At 37.4% G+C, this 22,006-nt stretch overlaps 1 protein-coding gene across 4 annotated transcripts in view; it reads right to left on the bottom strand.

Moving 5' to 3' along the window:
* Positions 1–3,077: 3,077 nt before the first annotated feature.
* Positions 3,078–22,006, bottom strand: part of LOC142336282 (uncharacterized) — an 85,007-nt gene continuing 66,078 nt past the window's right edge. For 3 of the 4 annotated variants that reach the window (XM_075384993.1, XM_075384989.1, XM_075384992.1), the window contains one exon: positions 3,078–13,035. In XM_075384993.1, the coding sequence (XP_075241108.1) occupies positions 3,827–13,018 (9,192 nt within the window). In that variant the 5' untranslated portion in view covers positions 13,019–13,035 and the 3' untranslated portion in view covers positions 3,078–3,826. Of the gene's footprint in view, positions 13,036–18,328; positions 18,368–22,006 lie in introns of all 4 variants that reach the window. The other variant, XM_075384991.1, reaches the window with a different exon arrangement.

Here is a 22,006-nt window from a genome sequence, read left to right on the forward strand (position 1 = left end):
GGGATAGAGTAGATTTATCAGCGTGCAAAATTTGATATAATTAAACACACAAAACATTTCTACGCTAAAATGCAAGAAATGGTGATCATTTGAAGGTTTTTTGGTTATTTATTTAGCTTTAATGATATCTGCAAAAGTTTTGAAAGTGTCTTCTGTACGAAACTCAACATTTTTGTCAACTCATGGAGTATTTGACTATACAACAACTTACTGGTTTTCATTTTAAGAAAAAAATCCAACACCGGCGTCTGGGAACTAGAATTTCCTGTGCGTCATATGTAAAACAAGATTAACAATTATGCAATCAGCTCTGGCTGTTCTTTGAATCAACTAGGAAATGACTAGTCTAAGTTCCTGCAGGCAATTTGCGGTGGTAATAAAATAATTTAAAGAACCTACAACTAAAACTTTTATTTTGAAATTTATTGTTTTGCTTATGCTTTGTGTGTTTCAACAATTTACAGCTAGATGCTTGCTCTTGTTTTACAAATGTTAGAGACCTAGTTCCTCAATTGCAGAACTCCTCTTTGTGAAAAATTTTGTGAAAGTTATTGATTAGTTATTTTATATTTTTCAGAATGTTTGGCCAAGCAACGCCGAATGTTTGTTTTATGTGCAGAAAAAGAAGCGCTTTCTGGGTTTCTCGCATTTTAAATAGTTTTCTGAGGATGTTTTATTACTCAAAGCAATATGAACATTAACTGACTGTTGAATTTTTCAGCTCCTGACAGTTATTTTCAAAAAAAAATTAGCAATTGTGAGTGTAGCCAAGCCATTTCATGTAACCAGGAAGTCGTCGGTATTTTCGCTTTTTCTGGGAATTATTTTTCTTTTAAAATGCAAAGTTTGCTGTTTGTCGTCAGCCATTAAAGCTGTTTTTAAGCTATTACACTGACAATTCCATTTTAATTAGTTTACTATCTGAAAAAGCTAGTTAATTTTGACGAATTGAATGTTCGAAAACAAAATAAAATTTATTTAACGTTTTCTCGTTCCTTGAGAGCTGATATGGGATTAATTCATTGGCTTATCAATGTGAATCGGTTGGTTGGCATATTTTGAAATAATTTCTTGAACCAGAAAAATTTTAAATCTTATCTTGTTTTTTGGAAAATTTTCCGAAGCCAAATAAAGATGCGGTGAGAAAATTTCCACATCCTCATTTGCATTCTTTGATTTCAGGAAGTTCCTTTTTAAACCAGAAATTCACTCTTCTTGTGTTCGGATTAATTTTACTTAGTTGCAAATAATTTTCTTTTCTTTTGCCAAACATTTAACGTACTGGTGTGGAACCGAAGTTTCCCTCTATTTCAAATGAACCAATGTAGTTCAATTGACTCTGCACAGCATTGATTTTTCTGGGAAAAAAATTGCAATTTTGCTAGTATTTCGTTCTCAAGTTTTTTTTACTGTTCGAGGCCTATTCCTAATGAAATATTTAATCAAGGAAAACTAATTGTTTTGAAATTGGAAAAATAAATTTTTAGGTACAAACAGGGGCAATTTTGACAAACTGGACATTGTTCTAGAATTGCGTAAACTTATTGGCGCGACGTGTGCAACCAAGACAAATTAGCATTGAGTACGTCTTTAACCGTAATGGGAATAAATTTCTAGCTGGGTTAGTTCTGCAACCCGAAATTATTTCTCGACCGTTAAATTTTTTTCGTACAAAATCTGGTCTTTGATGTCATTTATATCATCCTTTTGCATTTTGTGCATATCACAGTCTGCAGTCCTTATAAATCGTTGCTGTAGGTAATCAGTGATGTCTATGCTATGTGCCCAGCACAGGATGTAGAACTTATGTAGAACTTTTGACTTTGTGATATTGGAATGTATGTGGCAGACGCGTGTCCATTTTTTTGGAAATGTATTAGGAGATGCAATGAAGGTGTTGTTTGCGAAGAGTTCTCCTGAACACTTGTTTTCTATTAAAAACAAATCTGGACTTAACAATTTTTTGCTGAAGTTTTCATTTCTTTTGGTGGTAACCTTTCAAAGTTACAGTTTTTAAAGCAGTTTTGGATCTTTTCGTTTGTGTTAAAGCAGTTTTCGTTTGTGCCCCCCCCCCGCTCCAGCTTAGTGGGTGCATATTATTTGCAACCCCCAGACGCATGTGTCATATTTTTACTTAATGATTTACTATGTAATGGCACGTGGTCTGTAATTGGGGGGGCGCATAACGTACGAAGGACACAAACGGAAAAGATACACAGTTTTTAAGAAAGTCCAGCTTTTAGTCTTGACTTTCAACTTTATAGTAAAGTTGCTGAATTCTGTCGGCAACAAAACTCAAAACTTCATTTCAAGGTTTTTCAAATCTTTTCCTTTTGTGCCACCATCCGCATAGTACACCCCTGTTATAGAGCACCTGCCATTACATAGTAAATCATTATGCAAAAACATGGCACGGTCAATTGGGAAAACGGGCAAAAAAAACAAGCAAACAGCAGATATTCCCATGAAAGCAATTAAGAGATAATAGAGTCTTCATGCAATAATTTTGCTTCTCTTGGATTTCAAATTGACTCATTATATCAAAGTATAATGACCTAAAACTTAAAAAAATGCCTAATATGGTCAAAAAAGTTTAAATCCAGACAAAATTATGCAGGGTTCTATGGTAATATCCAATGCTTTTTCATTATACTTTTCAATATAGGGTGTTTTAACATTTTTGTTCTATGCACAGACTCACGATTCCACTTGTATTGTTTAATCTGCTTTTAGCATTCTTAACTTTTCGCCTTTTTCCGGAGAATTCTTTTGCTTTGCGACTGTAAGGACATTATATGTCTTTGGCCGCATTATCACTCAGGTTGCAAAAATTAATATTACAGGCCTTTTAACTTATGGCAAATAGTTTATTTTAAAAAACTTGATACAATGAGAAGTAATTCTTCACGAGATGTCTGAAAAATTGTAATCTTTCGGGGAGCAAATTAAAGTTTTTTGTTTGAGTAAGTATAATACGCGATAGATACCCCTGCTGCTAAATTATATACTTAACCACAAGTGAAACGGTTTTATGCTGTATCTCGTCCCTTCGATCTAAAGCTTAACGTTAAGACCTCTTAAAAACAAAATATATTCAATGTCGCGAACCTCAACAAGTGACTCTCAAAATCACTTACATTTCAATTCATTACACAAAATATCCATTTTGCCAAAAAGCACTTTATGATTTTGTAGTACCCAGGTCGTAATGTCTTGCGGCATCAATATCAATATGTAGCTGCATGTTAGCTAACAGTAACATATTGAAAATAAAATTGAATGAGAACACGGGTTTCGCCAAATAGGTGACTTTTTTAATGAGGGTTTACTTTCAAATCATAGACTGCATTGCCAAGCTTTCAGAACTTATCAGTCGTAGGTTTAATTCCAATTTTCTTAGTTTCTATCTTTTGGACGAAACCCGCTTTTCTCAGATACGTAACAGAAGTCTTTGCTTTTCATCAGCGATTCGGGATACACCTTCAACACGCTCAATTACATCAGGGCACCATCAGATATACGAGATGCATAGCTTATGTCACCTTTCTATTAACCATTACAGGGGGGTGTTTATCATAAACAAGACCCACTTTGTGGCTAAGTAACCCAAATCTATTCTTCGGATCAGATGTAATATAGATTCCACCAACATAGTGCTAAACGATAAACAAATGGAAACATACCAGATAAAAGAAAAGACTGACAATGAGGCAATGAACTGCTCTATTAGTCAGAATACAACCGATATCTTAGTTGGTGAAGTAAACTACAGTACCACAAAGTTCTATTAAAAAAAGTTAAAATTGCTCGCAAAATGTCCAATTTGTTAGAGAGCAACTCCAATAGTAGGAGGATGTTTGGCCGATATGTCAACAAACAATGGTGTTAAATCCCTACCACTAACAGCGTGCAAATACTGACCACAACCAAGTCTCGCTAGTTCTTCCAATTTGGCAAAATTAGTGCTCCCAAATCCCAACGTGTAAACTTGTAGACCATTTGAAACTCTGTACTTGGCTGCTATGTTTCCCATTTCGATTTCACCGTTGCCACTGCCTCCACCGGACATGAATATCAGAATTGGCATCACACTTTTACTGCAATGACGTCCAATGATGTTGTCTGCTAAGAGAAGACCTGCTGAGAAATTGGTCCCGCCACTATTAAATTTCAGCCAAGACTGGCTAAAGTTGGATATAGGTTCATATTCAGCTGCAGTTCGTGCTGTACTATTGTATATTACTACCGATATGGTATCAGTTGTTGAAGTCCGAAGTCGCTGCGTAACAAAAGTTTGAACAGCCGTCACTAAATCAGCCCAAGGGCCGCCACTCATGGATCCGCAATCGTTTAAGCAAAGGACAAAGTGATAGATTCTAAATGGGTGGTTACAGGGAAAGACGTGGCCGTCTTTGGTCACGATTCCATCTGCTCGGCCAGCATCAGCCAAAGTTTTGACAGGTTCATGCCACAGTGGCATATCACAGAAAATCTGTTCTCTGTTTGTTTCATGGGTTTCAGCTGCGCAGTATGCTGGGCATCTCTGGAATTGTTCACTCTCGCTCTTCTGGCAAGGATCTTCAAAACCAACTAGAGCCCAGTAAGCATCGTGTGTTATTTCGTCTTTCGGCATTTCAGGATTTGGGTAATATTTTGAAGTCTGGTGTCGACGTCCATCATTTTTTGCACTGTAGACGCAGGCGCTAGGATCAACGCTATCGCATTCAACTAAATGAATATGACCCCTACCCAGAGCCGTGCACAAAACGTGACATATTTCAGCTTTCGCATGCTCTCCAACTATGTATTTTCTTGTATCTCCATTCTTTGCTGTCACGTCAATATCTTGTTCTGAGATAAAATAACTGTGAGATACCTTATGCAGCACATCCCCGTCTTTCTCATGGTTTACTGTTTTGCTGCATATGTTTTTACACGTTGGACATATTTTAGTACAGAAATGGTCCGGTTTTGAGCACGAATGGTCGCCTTCATGGCTTTTCTCAAAAGGTTTTATCTTCTTGGGACATTGGTACTTCTTACCATTTTCCACATATTCAACATCGTATGTGAACGTGCCTCTTTGACCTTGGAACGTTTCTTTCTTGTTTCCGATTTGCTTTTGAGCTTCTTTGTAGCAATAGCCGTCTTGATCACATTTCTGATCACATTGGTGTTCTTTCCCACAAAAATGTTCCGCTGAATCAAACCTGCTCACTCCGTCTTCAAGAAGAAACGGAGACTCGACTTGAATGAGCTGCTCTTGTGCGTAGAGTCCCGACAAGTCCGACGCATGAAAATGGTCCAGCGCAGCACACTTGTTGCTGCAATTGGGCATACAACAAGAGCTCATGCACTGCTCTTTAGCGCACTTATGAACCGTGTGTTCAAGGTCGCAATTAATCACACATCGTCCTTCACAACCATCTAAGCTACAAACTTCAACGCAAGGGTGACGTTTTACTGAACATTCATGCTCGCCTTCATGTTCTGTCATTTTTTGACACTGTCCAGTGCAGTTGTTCACTGCTTTAAATTTGCATGGCGTGCAGCACACGTGACTTACTTCAACACACACGTGTTTACCATCATGACCAAAACGCATCTTGCAAAAATTTTCTCTCCCGTCGCAAAAATCGCACAATGCCCTACAGTGGTGATTTGTCGAACATTTGTGATCACCTTTATGATTAAGAATTGAGGTGCACTTCAGAAAACATTGAGAACATTTTTCATCACAGAATGTGTATGTCTGCGAATACGTAATTTTTGTACATTCCAAGTTTTCCATAACAACCTTGATAATATCGTCGAATTCAGGATTTTGTGCTGACCGCCACTTTTTTAGGTTTTCTTCAAGCCAGGTTTCAATTCTCTCAAAGCGAAATATGATGGACTCCGAAACAAAACTCTGCAGTCCTTCACGCCACCCACGGAAATTTTCTGAACTAATTTCCATTATTAGCAGAAACTGAAGAACAAAGTTATTCATCTGATTGTTTTCAATGACAAGTTCGAAGTCATTCAATGTAAGCAAACCGACGGTTTTAACTTCAACAGATTTTTCGAGCGAAATAGAGAAGCTAGAATCATCCAAACTTTTCAAATCAAACTCTTTCTTCTTTGGAAGATCATCTGAAGTTTGTCCGAACGCTATGGCATACTGCAAAACTGACCTTAACGACTGAACGCGCTCATCGATTTGCTGCCTATCTAGAGGAGTGAAATCGCTTATTGCCAATTTAGCCATCAGAAGTTTCAGTGTAGACAAAAAATCTGAACCACTGTCGAAAACATTTTTGAGCTCAATTTGGATTATACCCGAAAGCCCCCGCATGCTTTCATAGTAGTCTGCACTTTCAAATGCTGGTAGAGCGATGATTTCGAAATCACTGTTGTTCAGTTTCTTAAAAAAATTGTTTTCGCTAATAGACACGATGTTACTGATCTTTTCCTCAAACTCCTTGGATGTATCTTCCACGTCCTTTTGAGTAACATCATTGATGGCAATTATGAATTTTCCTTTGAAGATCTTCTCAGTGCCTTTCAATTGATCACTTCCCATGTTAATTTTGCTAAACATTTTGTCAATTTCTCGGTCAATTCTTTTTTCAGTCTTGAAAATTGTGAGAGTTGAAATTGAACTATTGAACAACGACAATAGCATATCATCTTGTTCTGTTCGTTCAATACTTCCAAGACCTTCAAAGTCTAGAATTACGTACAAGCAATCATCCTGCTCTTTGACTGTCATCCAACAGCCATCAGTGCATCTTCCACCTGATATGTTAAACGATGACCCTGTCAGATGGTTTAAAGTGAAGCTTTTGCCAGTTGTCTGCTTGCCCATTGAAGAGATTACTTTAATTTTACCGTTCCAGGCGCTGAAAATACTTTCGTAGAACCTCAAATTTATTTTGGCGCTCAAGTCAAACGCGAACTGGACTGCATCTAATGATATAGGCATTCCATTCTCCAATACGTAGAATGTGTTGGATTGACATCGGGCTATCTGCACCGGGATGAACGTAATTAGTTTTACTAGAAAACTACTGAGGCTACACAAATCTAGGCAGAACTCGTCATCTTTTGAAGGTGCTGTAGACGCTAAATCAGAAACGTGTATCTTCAGAAAGTTCATTGGTTTCTTTGTCATACTAATTCGGTTCCAAATAGACGCCACAGCAGATGTCAATTTCTCCTTTAAATTGTCCTCAGCAACAAGCGCTGTAAACCAGAAGTGCAAAATTCTTTGATTAGGCATAAGCAAGTCGTCGCAAGGGAATTTGGTGTACATCCAGTAAACGTAATCAATCCAATGTTGTTCTTTCAGTTCCTTGCCGCAGTCATCAGGTCGACTTTGATCATGCTGTACTTCTCCATTTTTATTCAGTTGGGTTTCGTACTGTGCTCCAGTAACGACAATCTGGTACACAGACAACACCGCATTGTGAATTTGAGTTCCGATCATCTCATTAAAAATATGAAACATTTGGAAACCGCTGGAGATTCTGTCGACTTTTTTGAGCAAATTTCCTGTCTCTGTCATTATGGGCAGCGCTCCCTTCTCACCGTCTATGGCTAGTAGGCAGCCACCGTCGGGTATGCACCTTAAGTCAACGTCGCACATGTCCTCCAATTTTATAATTGTATTTATCATGGAACCATTCTTGTAGTCAATTTTGCGCACTCGGCTTTCATGTAGAAACCATAGGAATTTACTATTTGGTTGCAGGCAAAACTTGACACAATTCTCAATCGGAAACATCTTGCTCAAGTCAACTGACTTGAGATTTTGCCGAGATTTGTAATCTTCTCCGAATTTGATTAAATGAATTACTCCTGGCTCCCGTTTCGATTGGATAGCCAGAAGTCGCGCTTTGCTGTCGAATGAAGATGAAGCAACAGTCCTCCCGAAGCATATGTTCAAGCAAGGCGTTGAGACGTTAGCTAAGCTGTACACGACAGTTCTGGCATATCGGTGCTCCACGTTTAAGATAAGAAGTACAAACTTATCTAGTGGAACAAGACTTACTAATGTTTCAAGTTCTGAAATTTCCAAAACAGCTGCTCGATAGAATTGTAACTCTTTTATGTTCATCTTTTGGTCACTTGTTGAGGGTCTCTGTCGCTCAATTCGACTCAGCGCAATTGTATTAATCTCTATTTTTGTTTTAGCTGGCTCTGTTGATGACTTTTCATAAATACAGTCAAAATTTTTACCGGCCCTCCCATATCTCGTCACTTTTACTGATTTAACCAATCCTTGCTTCTCCGAACTCTCGCCCATTAGTCGTTGCATTACAGCTTCAAAATTCTGCTGTACGTAAACAGAAGCTTTTCCATCTTTTTCCTTATCAAGAGCAGACTTGGCGTAGCTTCGACAAAACGTCACAAACACACTTTTATTTTTAAACAGTTCAGTAATTTCCCACAAGTAACTCAAATAAATTTGGACGCATGTTTGAAGTTCGGTTGTCGCGTTACTGTAGTCTTCTTTTTCTCCTGCAGCTTCCATGGCTTTCATAATTTTTGACTGAGTTCCTGCGAATATGCCAGCAGGAAAAGCTTTTTCTGCACAACCTTTGACGTCTTCCCATGAAGCTTCCTCGAAGCCTTTCGAGACTAAATCTTCACTTAATCCATCTTCTATTTCAGACAATGCTCTCCAGAGAAAATATTTTTCAATGACTTTGCTCTCTTCTGTTTTTGAGCTCAGTTTATCTTTTATTTTAAACTGATCCTCAATTTTCACAACGTCAGAAATCAAAATTTTGCCATGTTCGCGGTAGCTGCTGCATTTCACAAGTTTGATCCACAAATTACTGGCATGAGATATACTTTTATTGAAAAAGGAGGCCAAAACTTTCATTGGCAACTTTGTGTCGGGTCCTTTGCAAAAGTGAACTACGATCGACATTGCAATTGTCTCCTGAACTTCCTTTTCACAAACCTCCAGCTTCTCATGCAATTCTTGATTTAACTGATCCATCATTTGTGACCAGGCTTCAGCTTCAAATGTTTTCAGGTATTCCTTTTTGAACTCGTGCGTAATGCTGTCTGTGTTCTCGACTGCCATCACGTCAAAAATTTTCTTAATTTCCCTGACATCGCCCGTTCTACGTGCTTCATCCCTTTTCACAAATGATCTCACTTTCTCATATTTGACAGCTACTAAACTGTTCTCGGATGAAAAAAAGTCCTCATAATGAGCATTTTTCACTCCAAGTCCCAGTAGCGAAAAACTTTCTTGTTGAACTTCGTGCTTCGTTAGGTCATACTTGATTCGCCTATCACACTTGACAGCCAGCTTCTCCTCATTAGTTGCCAATCGATCCTCGTAGTTTCCATCCAGACACATGATGACATTGTTACACAATTGACTCATATACCTCAGAAAGTGCACTGCCTTCGAGTCCTTCTTCACAGTTTTGAAATCAATGTCCTTTTCACAGTAGAAAATGAGATACTTTTTGTAGTCAGACAAATTAAGCATGTATAAGCCTGTTTGTTGAGCAGCCATAAACTGCTCAACATCACACATCTTCGATTCACTAACGATTCGGCGCAGATTTTGGAGTACCGCTTTGATCGGTCCAAACAACCCAATGCATTCAATTTTCAGTTGATCTAGAGCATTGAAATTAATGATGGGCACTCCAGAGCCAGTGTAGTACAAAACAGGGTTTTCGTCAGTTGGTTCTTGCGGAACAGATGCACAGATATATTTCACTCCTTCTTCCGACAGAGCAAACTTTTCAACAGCGAAACCATCCTGCAGTTCAGTGTGAAACAAAATGAGGGGTGTAATTGAAACATCATATTCTGGACCACTTTTATCCAATTCACAGATCTCTCCAGCCCTATTAGGCTCAACACTCACAATTTGCGCAGAATGATTCTGAAAACCGTCTTCAATTTCATTCGGTACCTCGGATTTCTGCTGTCCACTTGAAGATTTTTGTTGGCAGAAAATTTCGAATTTCTTTTCTAACCCCATTTTTAACTCGCGAATCTGTCGTTTGTTAAGTTCCTCGTTAGATTCCAATTCATCAAGAGATTTAAATGATGCAATATTGCTAACAATCCATTCTTTCATAGAATGATCTAGTTCATTTTGATCCTTGAGAAACGTTTCAACATTCTGGATAAAAACTGCCTGTGGGTTTGTATCAGTGTTTTGATCCGCTCCATCAGATTGCAGAAACTCTCTCAGCTTATTTTTAACAATCACTTGCTGACGTTTGTTCAACTCTTCGCATTCGTCAACACAATTCAGATCAAACTTTGAGCTGTGGCAGCTTTTAAACCAGTCGTTAAGCCAATCGATTGCTTTTTCTGAAAAACCCAAACCATCAAACAAAATGAAGGGTGTAATTGAAATATCATTGACCTCCAAGTTGCAATTCTGTAGATCGTCTTTATCTTTAACACCAACTTGTCCATGCTCACTATTACTGGTCCTGTCTTGTTTCATAACCTCTGAGCTCTGTTCTTCACTAGATGAAGTTTCTTGTTCACGGTAGAGGTCAAAAAGGCTCTGCAATCCCGATTTCAATTCACGAATCTGCCGTTTGTTAAGTTCCTCATTATACTCCAATTCATCAAGAGATTTGAATGATGCAATATTGCTTAAAATCCACTGCTTAACAGATTCATCCAGCTCATTTTGATCAGAAAGAAAAGATTGAACATTCTGTCGAAAAATCGCCTCTGGGTCTGTATCCAAATTTTTCTGTGGTTCAATGAATTGCAGAAACACCTTCAACTTTTCTTTTACAATATTTTGCTGACGTTTGTTCAACTCTTCACATTCGTCAATACATTCCAGATGAATACATGAGCTTTTGCAACTTTCAAGCCAGTCGTTGAGCCAATTGACTGCCTTTTCAGATAAATCCAAACCTTCAAACATGAAGGAAAACTGTTGGGTGGTCGATTCATTCTCACTAACTGTTCGCTTCTGATATTCTTGAAAGAGTTCCAGTAAAAGGCCTCCCAATTCCCGAATCTGTCTTTTATTTAGCTCCTCGTTGGCATTTAGGTCGTCGAGTGATTTGAAAGTCAAAATATTGCCCAGAATCCATTGCTCAACTGACTCATTCAAACCAGAATATTGTTTCAGACGCAAAGCGATTTCTTGCAGAAACAGACTTTGAGGATCCATATTTTCCCCGCAGTTTTTGTTCTCCTGCAGCTGCAGGAGGCCCGTCAATTTTTCCTTAACGCACTTCAACTGTTTTTTGTTCAAGTCCTCGCAATTGTCAAGATAATTCAGGTCAAAATTTGAGTCGATGGATGTACTATTTATCCACTGGTCAATCCAGTCAACTGCTCTTTGTGGCAAGTCTAAGTCATGCAACAAATCAGAATAAGTCGTCCTCGATTTGGTTGTTTGTCCAATCGCGGATAAGTCTTCACGATATTTTTCGAATGCATCCGACAGATCTGCCGTAAGCTCACGGATCTGTCTTTTGGTCAGCTCTTCATGAGATCCCAGGTCGTCAAGAGTTTCAAAAGTTTGAATATTATTAACAATCCACTGTTTAATCGAGTCAGCTATGTCTGAATGATTTCTGAGCTGACATGCAACTTCATCTTGTAACAATCGCAGCGGATCCACAATTTCTTCAGTTTCCCTCATTTTTGTCCTTTCCTCATGCAGGAAGGCAGTTAACTTGTCCTTCAAGAGTATCAATTGCCTTTTGTTCAAATCCTCGCATTGGTCAAGATAACTAAGATCTAAATTTGAATCGGTCGAGCAACTTTCCAGCCATTGAGTAATCCAATCGATGGCCACTTCCGGCAAATCCAAATCTTGAAACAATCCAGAAAACCTGTCGCTGCCTTTTGATTGGCTCGATGCCATTTCTGTGACATAAACAGTAAAAACATCTGCCAGTGCTGTTTTAAGACCACGAATTTGTCGTTTTGTAAGCTCTTCGTTTTTCTCCAGTTCGTCAAGAGTTCCAAAATCTGTGATATTATTGATAACCCATAGCTTGATCGATTCTGATAAATCATCACACTTGTTCAAAAACGCCCTGACATGATGCAAAAAAGATTCTCTAGGATTCGCAATTTTGCTTTTCTTTTGAAAGAAAACTGCTAATTTTTCTTTCACAGCTTTAAGTTGCTTTTTGTTCAGATCCTCACATTTGTCAAGTTCGCTCAGATCGACATCAGAATCTTGAGCTGCTTTCAGCCACTGATTGATCCAATCAACAGCTTCCACTGGTAGCTTTAAATCTTGAAACAAATGACCAAAGTCTTCACTGTCCACCTTCAGATCAGCCTCGAGCATTTCTTGGAAAATGTCGCCAAGTTTTTCAAGCAATAATTTAGTCTGTTTCTTAGTCAGTTCCTCGCAATCATCCAAGCAAGCTTTCAGATCATCAAAAGCGACTATCTTCGAAAGAACTTCTACAACAGCCTCTTCGTGCAAGTTACATTCATTCAGAATTGCACGAATTCTTTCGAACCTACAAGTCTCATTGCTTGTTGAACTACTTTGCTCATTCTTTAAAAGCGTAGCTCGCATTATGGTAACATGGGACGCAGAGAAGTACTGTTCAAGTTCTTCAGACCTCAAAAACTCAGCCACAACTTCAGTACCTCTTGCAAACTTTTTAATCAACGGTGAACTCCATATGATTTCGATTTCGACACCAGCAGATAGAAGGTGATTGATGAATTTTTGTCTGTTGATGACAAAACGGTCGAAGATGTCACTCAAAGCAGACTGGAGGAGTCGAATTTTCTTCACAGAGAGATCTTCACTCGCGTCCAATGCGTTGATAGTTTTCCACTCGTGGAAATTGTTTATTATCCATTCAGTAGCATCCTGGTCAATTTGATACTGTGAAATGACTGTTTGTATCTCTGAGCAGAAGTCTCGTATGTCAACAGAGTCTTCCATTTCGATTGCATCCAAGCACGTCGGCAACTTTTCGCTCATCTCATAGCTGTCCTGACCTCCGCTATCGTCTGACGTCAAAGAACTGCTTGTATCTGCCATGACGGCAAACCAATGGCCTAAACAACAAACTTTCTGGCTTTTACGCCATAAAAATTGAAGAAGGCTCGCGTGAGTAAGGCGCGGGAAGCTCCAAAATCCGCTTGACAAAAAGAAAGCAAAAAATTCACTGAAACAAAAACAGCTGCCGCCGCTTATTCCCAAAAAAGGAAGACTGCAGATCAAAAATAGAGCTCGTACGAAAAAAAATGCAAAGTGATATCGGAACGAAGGCCACCAAAAAGTAGACATGGACACCAACAAAACCTAAAATATCTCAGAGTTGGAAAAAAACACCAATGCAAAAGATTGTAAATTTTTTTGTGCGAACTTTCTTTGTGAATTGCCTTTGAATACATATAAATGAAAGTCCACTGAAAGAGTGATAGCTCCAATAAAACTTTCTATAAGTTAAGCAAAGCAAGGTCGCCAAAATAATTTTCTAATTTTGAAACGTTTCACTACCTTTTCTACAAAATTTTCCAACGGGCTCCTCCTGTTATGAGGCTGGTCCTATTGCATACCAGTTCTCTCTCGAAGAAAAAATAGCATAAAAACTATTATTATTGCGGTAATATCTCCAAAAAGGCCAAAAACATTTATTGATCTCTAAAGCCAATCAGACAAAGAAGATGACAAAGAGCAACAAGAAAAATTTTTCCACACTTTTGCTATCCCTTAAATAAAAACATAATGGACTACTGGCTGGCAGTTGGCTTCGGTAGTAGATAGCTTTGGCTTAGTGAGGCTAGATTAAGAGAGGGAAAAGTGTGGGTTGGAAAAAAAGGATGTATTAAGGTTGTCTTTTCCTATCTATGCCCCCCAGGTTTATGCAGATACAACTTTTATGCCCCCAGGCGCCCGTGCTATTTTACATAGTAACGTGCTATTTAATGACACATAATTAGTAGATGGTGGCATAAAAAACATTGGGGTTGAAACAGAACAGATCTCTTTTATAGGGGAGCTGGATTTGGGCGTGGTGGGGAGCATGGGTGAAGGAAGTGAGAGGGGAGTGTACGGGGAGGTCATGCGCGGTGGCGTTGGGATTTATGGGGGGGGGGTGGAATTGGTGGTGGGTGGACAACTGGGAGGAGGTTGGAAGACAGAGGGGTTCAAAACTGCTAAAAAACTTACTTTGACACCTTTAAATTGTGTTCATAGCAGCTTTAATGAATTGTACACGTAGATACTAAAAAATTCTTGGAGAGCTGCTCAGCGACCTAAATTTCCTCCGGGCTTTACCTGTCATCTCGTTTTTGAGGACGATAGCTCAAAAGCGTCAGAGGAAAAATTGATCAAGATGTGCTGGTCAAGATCTAAGAAATTGACAAAAGTCGTGCAAAAATCATCAACAGAAATTGCCACACCCACTCATATCACTCTCCAATCAAGGGAAACTATGCATCTTCTTAAGATAATAGAAGCCATCAACTAAAGCCGCAGTGATGGCTAAAAAATTAATACGAAGGAATTCAGATAATCTGAGTTTCAATAGTTTTATGAAAAAATAGCGACCAAGTAGTAAAGTTGAATAGCTTTAGACTGCTACTAAAACCAACTATTTCATAAAGCATTATAAAACAAAAATTATGAAGCAAAATAAATTAAACGTAGCTTAAACCAGTTTCAAAAGTTCTAATTCAGTCTTGGGTTTCAGTTATAACTTAAAGCTATTAAGCTTTCTACTAATCTCAGCTAGCCACTGCTCTAATGAACTTTTATAAACTAATGCACAATAACTTAATGACCGGGCTTCATCAGTTTATCCCCTTTCTTTTGATTTGCTCTTTCACTTTGACCTTATTCACTGCATTGCGTAATTCAAAGCGTGAAAAAAATTTAAAATCCATTCATTTGAAACAGTGAGTGAGGTGAGTCAGAAGTCAAAGAAAATCGTGACTTATGTAAAACGAAAAACGGGATCAAAAGGCAAAGCGAATTTTTAAAAAGGAGAGCACCTAAATAATAACCGTTGAGAGGCTTACGGCGACCATTAAAAGTTAATAATAACGACGGCTAATAAAACAGAAGCCATTAGGTTGACAAATTAAGAGACAAATAGAAAAACCGACAAAAGTAAAAACAAATGAACGATATGGAAACTTTTCATCAAGAAATCGTTACATAGGCGAAACAGAAGCGTGTCTGACTGAAAGCTTGTAACCAAAACTTGGTACGTTGGCTTTTTCTTAGCTATTTTGGGCTCAAGTATTGGATACAAGCCAATTTATTTCTTCAGGCTTAACAAGTTTATCTGGCCCCACAATTGAAATGCTCTCCACTTTTTTGGAAAATCTTGTAAAAAAGCTCATAACCTCTAAGCAAAGACTTCGAAATGCTACCACTCACATCTGTCTTAATTCGGAATTTTTAGGGGGTCAAAATTGACAAAACCAAACAAAAAAGCAAGCTACAGCGTAGAGTCCCTTCCCTCATTTTACAAGGTTGGTACAAAATTAACTCGTTGTTATTACGTCTCTTCCAAGTGAATTACTTCATCTTTCCTTGGACAACAATGTAAGGTTTTTATGGTAATTTGGTGCAATATAGAAGCGAATTAGGAGAAAATTCATCAAAATCTAGCGACGCTACTACAACGAGAATCGAAATTTCTATTTGTCCTGAAGACAATAAACTTCAATTTATGCACCCAGTCTACAAACATTCATCAAAAGGAAAAAAAGACAAAATCAAAATAACAAATAAAACAAAGAAGACAACAGACTAGGGTTCTTCGGTAATCGGTGCTCATTATGTTCTCAATCTCGCCTCAAAAACATTTACTTCTTGTTAACGTCAGATTTTTTACATTAAAACTATGTGTGCCAGAAAACAAGTTTCTTACTTTCATGCAAAAAAGCAGTTCAAATAAAGAGCCAACGCCAAAACAATGAAACCAAAAAACTTTGAATAGCTTTAAGCTCAATAGCAGTATATCCAGTCTTCATTTTCTTTTTTAAAAAAGCTGCAATTTTCTAGAAAGCATAAGTCATACATGAAACATAAAATACGTAGTTAGGTGGAAAACCTAAGACTTGGAAAAGAGGAATGCGATTTAAGCAAAATATGTTTTGTGATAGTTCACGGTTGAATTTGAGATTGTGTAGGCGAAAAAATATAAACAAACTCAAGCATGTTAAAATAAAAACAATAAAATTCCGTAGTGCGCGAAAGAAGGAAACATCTATTATTGCACTAGCATTTCACGCGACTCGCCGCTCTGTTGCCATAACTAAAAATAACCAATAATATGCAACTACGTCAGCAGTGAACAAGCCGAAAAATCAGCGGTGACAAAACGAAGTGTATTCTTAGTGAGTTTCTTTGGAACTTGGACAATTTTTTAATAGGGTGTAGAAACCTCGGTAATGCTTCAAAAACAATATTCTCTGTGTACTAAACTAAGCTGTTCTTGAGCGAATTATTACTTGTCTTTTACTCTCGTTTCCGTGATTAATTTTGAGCAGTTAATCATTCGATACTTTGTGTTTTTGAGCATTAAATTATTTGTTAACTTGCCCTCATTCTGCAAATAACTTTAGCCGAAATTGACGTACTGTCTCCTGTTTTTAGTAATTTAACTGGTGAGTACATAGAACAAAAAGCAAATTAATTTTCAGTCACTTGGAAACCATGCACGCAAAACGGTCACGTTGGACGCATGACGTCGAACGATTTTTACGTAAGGAGCACAGGAATAATTTTCACGAAACGACTAAAAATGCCAAATTCAGCAAAAATTGGCAATTGGAATGCCTTATGTTTAACAAACAACAAATTATTCGGCACGAGAAAGAGAAAAGCACACGAGATAGCCCAGGCGACTAACGCTACCTGAAGAAAGGCTTTTTGCAATAACAGCTTTCGAAAAAGTTGGAGTCGACTACTTTGTCCCATTTACAGTAAAAGAAATTGGCCTCAAAAACGCGAAGCGATTGGGTTGTTTATTCAACTGTCTGGCTGTCCATTTTGTGCATTCAGAAATAGTATTGAGGTTAGACACTAGGAGTTGCTTGAACGCAATGATGCGGTTCAAGGCTCAAAAAGCAAGCAGCAGAAAAGATTACTGACCTCCTGAGAAAGTTCATTTAAGCATACCGAGAAATAGCAGAGCAGCTTGCAGGGTGGATCAACGAGAAAAAAACATCTAATTCCACAGGGGATTAGAAGGACGCTCAACCTAAAGGTAGCTCATCACTCCGAGTGGGTTTTGCGACCGATTGGTCAGAAGTTAAAAGAAAGCATGTTATTGCTTAAAAATATTGAAGGCGAAAGTACTCAATTTTTAGTCAATTAGAAAATTGAAATGATTTTTGATTTCTTGGAATAAATAGTAGGATCACAAAAATTTTTTTAGTAATAATGCAAGTTTATTATACAATTTCATACAAGAACTTGACATTAAAAAATACGAGATTACTTTATTGGTATAATATTTGATCCTTGAATGACTACCAAGACTTGTCGAATCTCGTTTAAAGTCATTTGGGTACGATGAATTATGATCACACTGTTGATACACTGGAAAAAATACGACCACCCCCTAGTTTTCCTAAATCGTTGAGTTTTGAGGTAGCTGCAAAAAGCTCAACTTTTGAGCAATGGACTTGTTTCCTAAGCCATGCCCCCCCCCCCCCCCCCAGATTCACACCCGGGTGATTATTGAACTTTTAATCGTGTAAGAACACAAATTTGACAAAATTGTCGCATAAAAAATGAAATGCCAAACAAAAATTAAAACATAGCAGGACAGGTCCTGACGTACAATTCAAAGAATTTTCATTGACTAAAGGAAAACTAGACGTAGAACGCACTTTGAGTGAATTGGGAAAACCATTTCCTAAAAAAATGAGATCAAAAAATTAAAAAAAAAACAAGATCAATGTCAAAATGCCGCATGTGAACAAAAAAACCACTAGCGAGAAATGAAAATTTAATTCAAACAAAAAACTAGGCCTAGAATGAGCTGTGAATGGATTGGGAAAACCATCTAAAAAAATCCGATCCAAAAAATCGAAAAACCAGTAAAAATCAGAGTGAAATTGCCGCATGTGAACAAAAAACCACTACCGAGAAACCGAATTTTTGTTCAAACACCGTTTTCTCACTCTACTTCAAAATTAGAGCGAAAAAAGTTCACGCCGCAAAACCACTCGCTTTTTCGCTCCATTTCCTGCTTCGGCGTGAATTGTATTTGCTTTGAATTGTAAAAAAAAACTTCGCCAGTTCTGATGTTAAATGAATCTAACTTACCAGATCTTACACTAAAAAAATTCAGGTAAATTTGTCTGAAAAAATACCTGAACTTACCTGAATTGGTCAGGCAAATTGTTCTCAACTGCACAACGCCTGAAATCACCTGAATTTTAACTGAAATGTACATGAAAAGTTCAGGCATCACTGGCTGAAATCACTGGCTTGAACAGACTTTTGTCTCAATTTAGTTTTGTTTGAAAGACAAAGATTTTTGTTGTTTCATTGCTGATTGGAATAAACTTTCTTTCAGGTAATTACACCTAAACTCGTTCAGGTAAAAATTTACCTGAACTATAGTTCATGTGTAATTCGCCCGAACTTCCGATTACCTGAAAACGGTTCAGGTAAATTTACCTGAACTTTTCTCGAGTGTGCACGATAAATATGCTGCCTATAAGACCTATAACCATTAAAATTTTGCTTCCAAATTTTTTAGTGAGATCTGGAGAGACTTTAGTTAGAAAACGTTTTTGTTCACATGTAACAACAAGAGCTTACAAAAGCTACTATTCTCAGAAATTCGCATAACCTCGAAAAATTAGGCCACATATTGCATGCCACACTAAAAAAAGTTCAGGTAAAGTTACCTTAACGCAGTTAAGGTAAACCTCTGTTAAGGTAAAATTAAGGTAGAAGTTACCTTAACTTTAGCTTAACTTGAGTTAAGGTAAAAAATTACCTGAACTGTGTTAAGGTAAAATTACCTTAACTTACCTTAACTTTTTAAATAATTTTCTGCAGTACAAAATTGTTTATTTTTAGTAAAATTAGCAAGCCAAATGTTGAAGTTTATTACAAGAGCTTTACAATGATCCTTATAGGAAGCAATTTGAGCTAATATTTGTCGACCTACACTACAGCAAACCCCAAAATTACTTTCAGTGAGTGCTCAAAAAAATTCAAAAAGGCAGTAACGCACCAATTTTGCAAAATTTGGTATTTTTATTTTTCACGCGCCTCTGTTTATGAATTGGCTGCTCACAAATCGATTCTGAGTGGTACCGAAAGAACTGGTTTCAGAAAAACGGTTTAGAGAAAGTTTAAAAGTGGTTTTAAAGTCCAATCACTTTAAAGTCCAACTTGAATCCAACCACTCTTTCTTATATATTAAGTTAAAAACTATAATTCCTTGCATAAAGTAGATCTCTGGAAAAATGGATTACACATAAATTGAAACCGTAACGACATATGGCCCTCATTTAGCTTCCATTTGTTTAAAGTCTTTCAGAATCAGATTGTTACTCTTCTTAGTTCGAACTAATTGCATTTTCCATTATAAGCACTGCTTCACAACCTATCCGATGAAGTGAAGTTCCTCTTTGATGTTAGTTGCATGTTTCCGCAACTGGACTCTCTATAAATTAAAGGGGACAAAATAAACATTTATGGAACTATTTCCTGCCGTTTATTAAGTTTCGCAAAGTTACAGTTAGGTTTAGTATAAAAGCTTCCCACTCTTTAGCCCTATAGATGTTTCTAGATCGAACCAGTAATTTGGGAGCCATTCGGGGTTTTTGAAGTGAACATCAATACTGAAGTTCCAGAAAAACCGTTTAAAGAGACTTTAATTTCTTTAAATTGTAACAACAGGAAACGCGGTTGTTTTAAAGTGGATCAACTTGAATCCGAATCCTCTTCCTTATATTTTCAATCAGAAACTATAATTCCTGCATGAAGTAGATCTCTGGAAAACTGGATTACACATATATTGAAACAGTAACGACGTATGGCCCTCAATTAGTTTCCATTTGTTTAATGTCTTTCACAATCAGATTGTTACTCTTCTTTGTTCGAACTAATTGCATTTTCCATTATAAGCACTGCTTCACACCCTATTCGATGAAGAGAAGTTTTTCTTTGATTTTAGGTGCATGTTTCCGCAATTGGACTCTCTATAAATTAAAGGGGACAAAATAAACATTTATGGAACTATTTCCTGCCGTTTATTAAGTTTCGCAAAGTTACAGTTAGGTTTAATATAAAAGCTTCCCACTCTTCAGCCCTATAGATGTTTCTAGATCGAACCAGTAATTTGGGAGCCATTCGGGGTTTTTGAAGTGAACATCAATACTGAAGTTCCAGAAAAACCGTTTAAAGAGACTTTAATTTCTTTAAATTGTAACAACAGGAAACGCGGTTGTTTTAAAGTGGATCAACTTGAATCCGAATCCTCTTCCTTATATTTTCAAAAAGAAACTATAATTCCTGCATGAAGTAGATCTCTGGAAAACTGGATTACACATATATATTGAAACCGTAACGACGTATGGCCCCCATTTAGTTTCCATTTGTTTAAAGTCTTTCAGAATCAGATTGATACTCTTCTTAGTTCGAACTAATTGCATTTTCCATTATAAGCACTGCTTCACAACCTATCCGATGAAGTGAAGTTCTTCTTTGATGTTAGGTGCATGTTTCCGCAACTGGACTCTCTATAAATTAAAGGGGACAAAATAAACATTTATGGAACTATTTCCTGCCGTTTATTAAGTTTCGCAAAGTTACAGTTAGGTTTAATATAAAAGCTTCCCACTCTTCAGCCCTATAGATGTTTCTAGATCGAACCAGTAATTTGGGAGCCATTCGGGGTTTTTGAAGTGAACATCAATACTGAAGTTCCAGAAAAACCGTTTAAAGAGACTTTAATTTCTTTAAATTGTAACAACAGGAAACGCGGTTGTTTTAAAGTGGATCAACTTGAATCCCAATCCTCTTCCTTATATTTTCAATCAGAAACTATAATTCCTGCATGAAGTAGATCTCTGGAAAACTGGATTACACATATATATTGAAACCGTAACGACGTATGGCCCCCATTTAGTTTCCATTTGTTTAAAGTCTTTCAGAATCAGATTGATACTCTTCTTAGTTCGAACTAATTGCATTTTCCATTATAAGCACTGCTTCACAACCTATCCGATGAAGTGAAGTTCTTCTTTGATGTTAGGTGCATGTTTCCGCAACTGGACTCTCTATAAATTAAAGGGGACAAAATAAACATTTATGGAACTATTTCCTGCCGTTTATTAAGTTTCGCAAAGTTACAGTTAGGTTTAATATAAAAGCTTCCCACTCTTCAGCCCTATAGATGTTTCTAGATCGAACCAGTAACTTGGGAGCCATTCGGGGTTTTTGAAGTGAACATCAATACTGAAGTTCCAGAAAAACCGTTTAAAGAGACTTTAATTTCTTTAAATTGTAACAACAGGAAACGCGGTTGTTTTAAAGTGGATCAACTTGAATCCGAATCCTCTTCCTTATATTTTCAATCAGAAACTATAATTCCTGCATGAAGTAGATTTCTGGAAAACTGGATTACACATATATTGAAACCGTAACGACGTATGGCCCCCATTTAGTTTCCATTTGTTTAAAGTCTTTCAGAATCAGATTGTTACTCTTCTTAGTTCGAACTAATTGCATTTTCCATTATAAGCACTGCTTCACACCCTATCCGATGAAGAGAAGTTTCTCTTTGATGTTAGGTGCATGTTTCCGCAACTGGACTCTCTATAAATTAAAGGGGACAAAATAAACATTTATGGAACTATTTCCTGCCGTTTATTAAGTTTCGCAAAGTTACAGTTAGGTTTAATATAAAAGCTTCCCACTCTTCAGCCCTATAGATGATTCTAGATCGAACCAGTAATTTGGGAGCCATTCGGGGTTTTTGAAGTGAACATCAATACTGAAGTTCCAGAAAAACCGTTTAAAGAGACTTTAATTTCTTTA

This window comes from Convolutriloba macropyga, chromosome 3 (genome assembly GCF_964194025.1).
Source record: "Convolutriloba macropyga chromosome 3, txConMacr16.3, whole genome shotgun sequence".
In the NCBI taxonomy this organism is placed as follows: Eukaryota; Metazoa; Xenacoelomorpha; order Acoela; family Convolutidae; genus Convolutriloba; species Convolutriloba macropyga.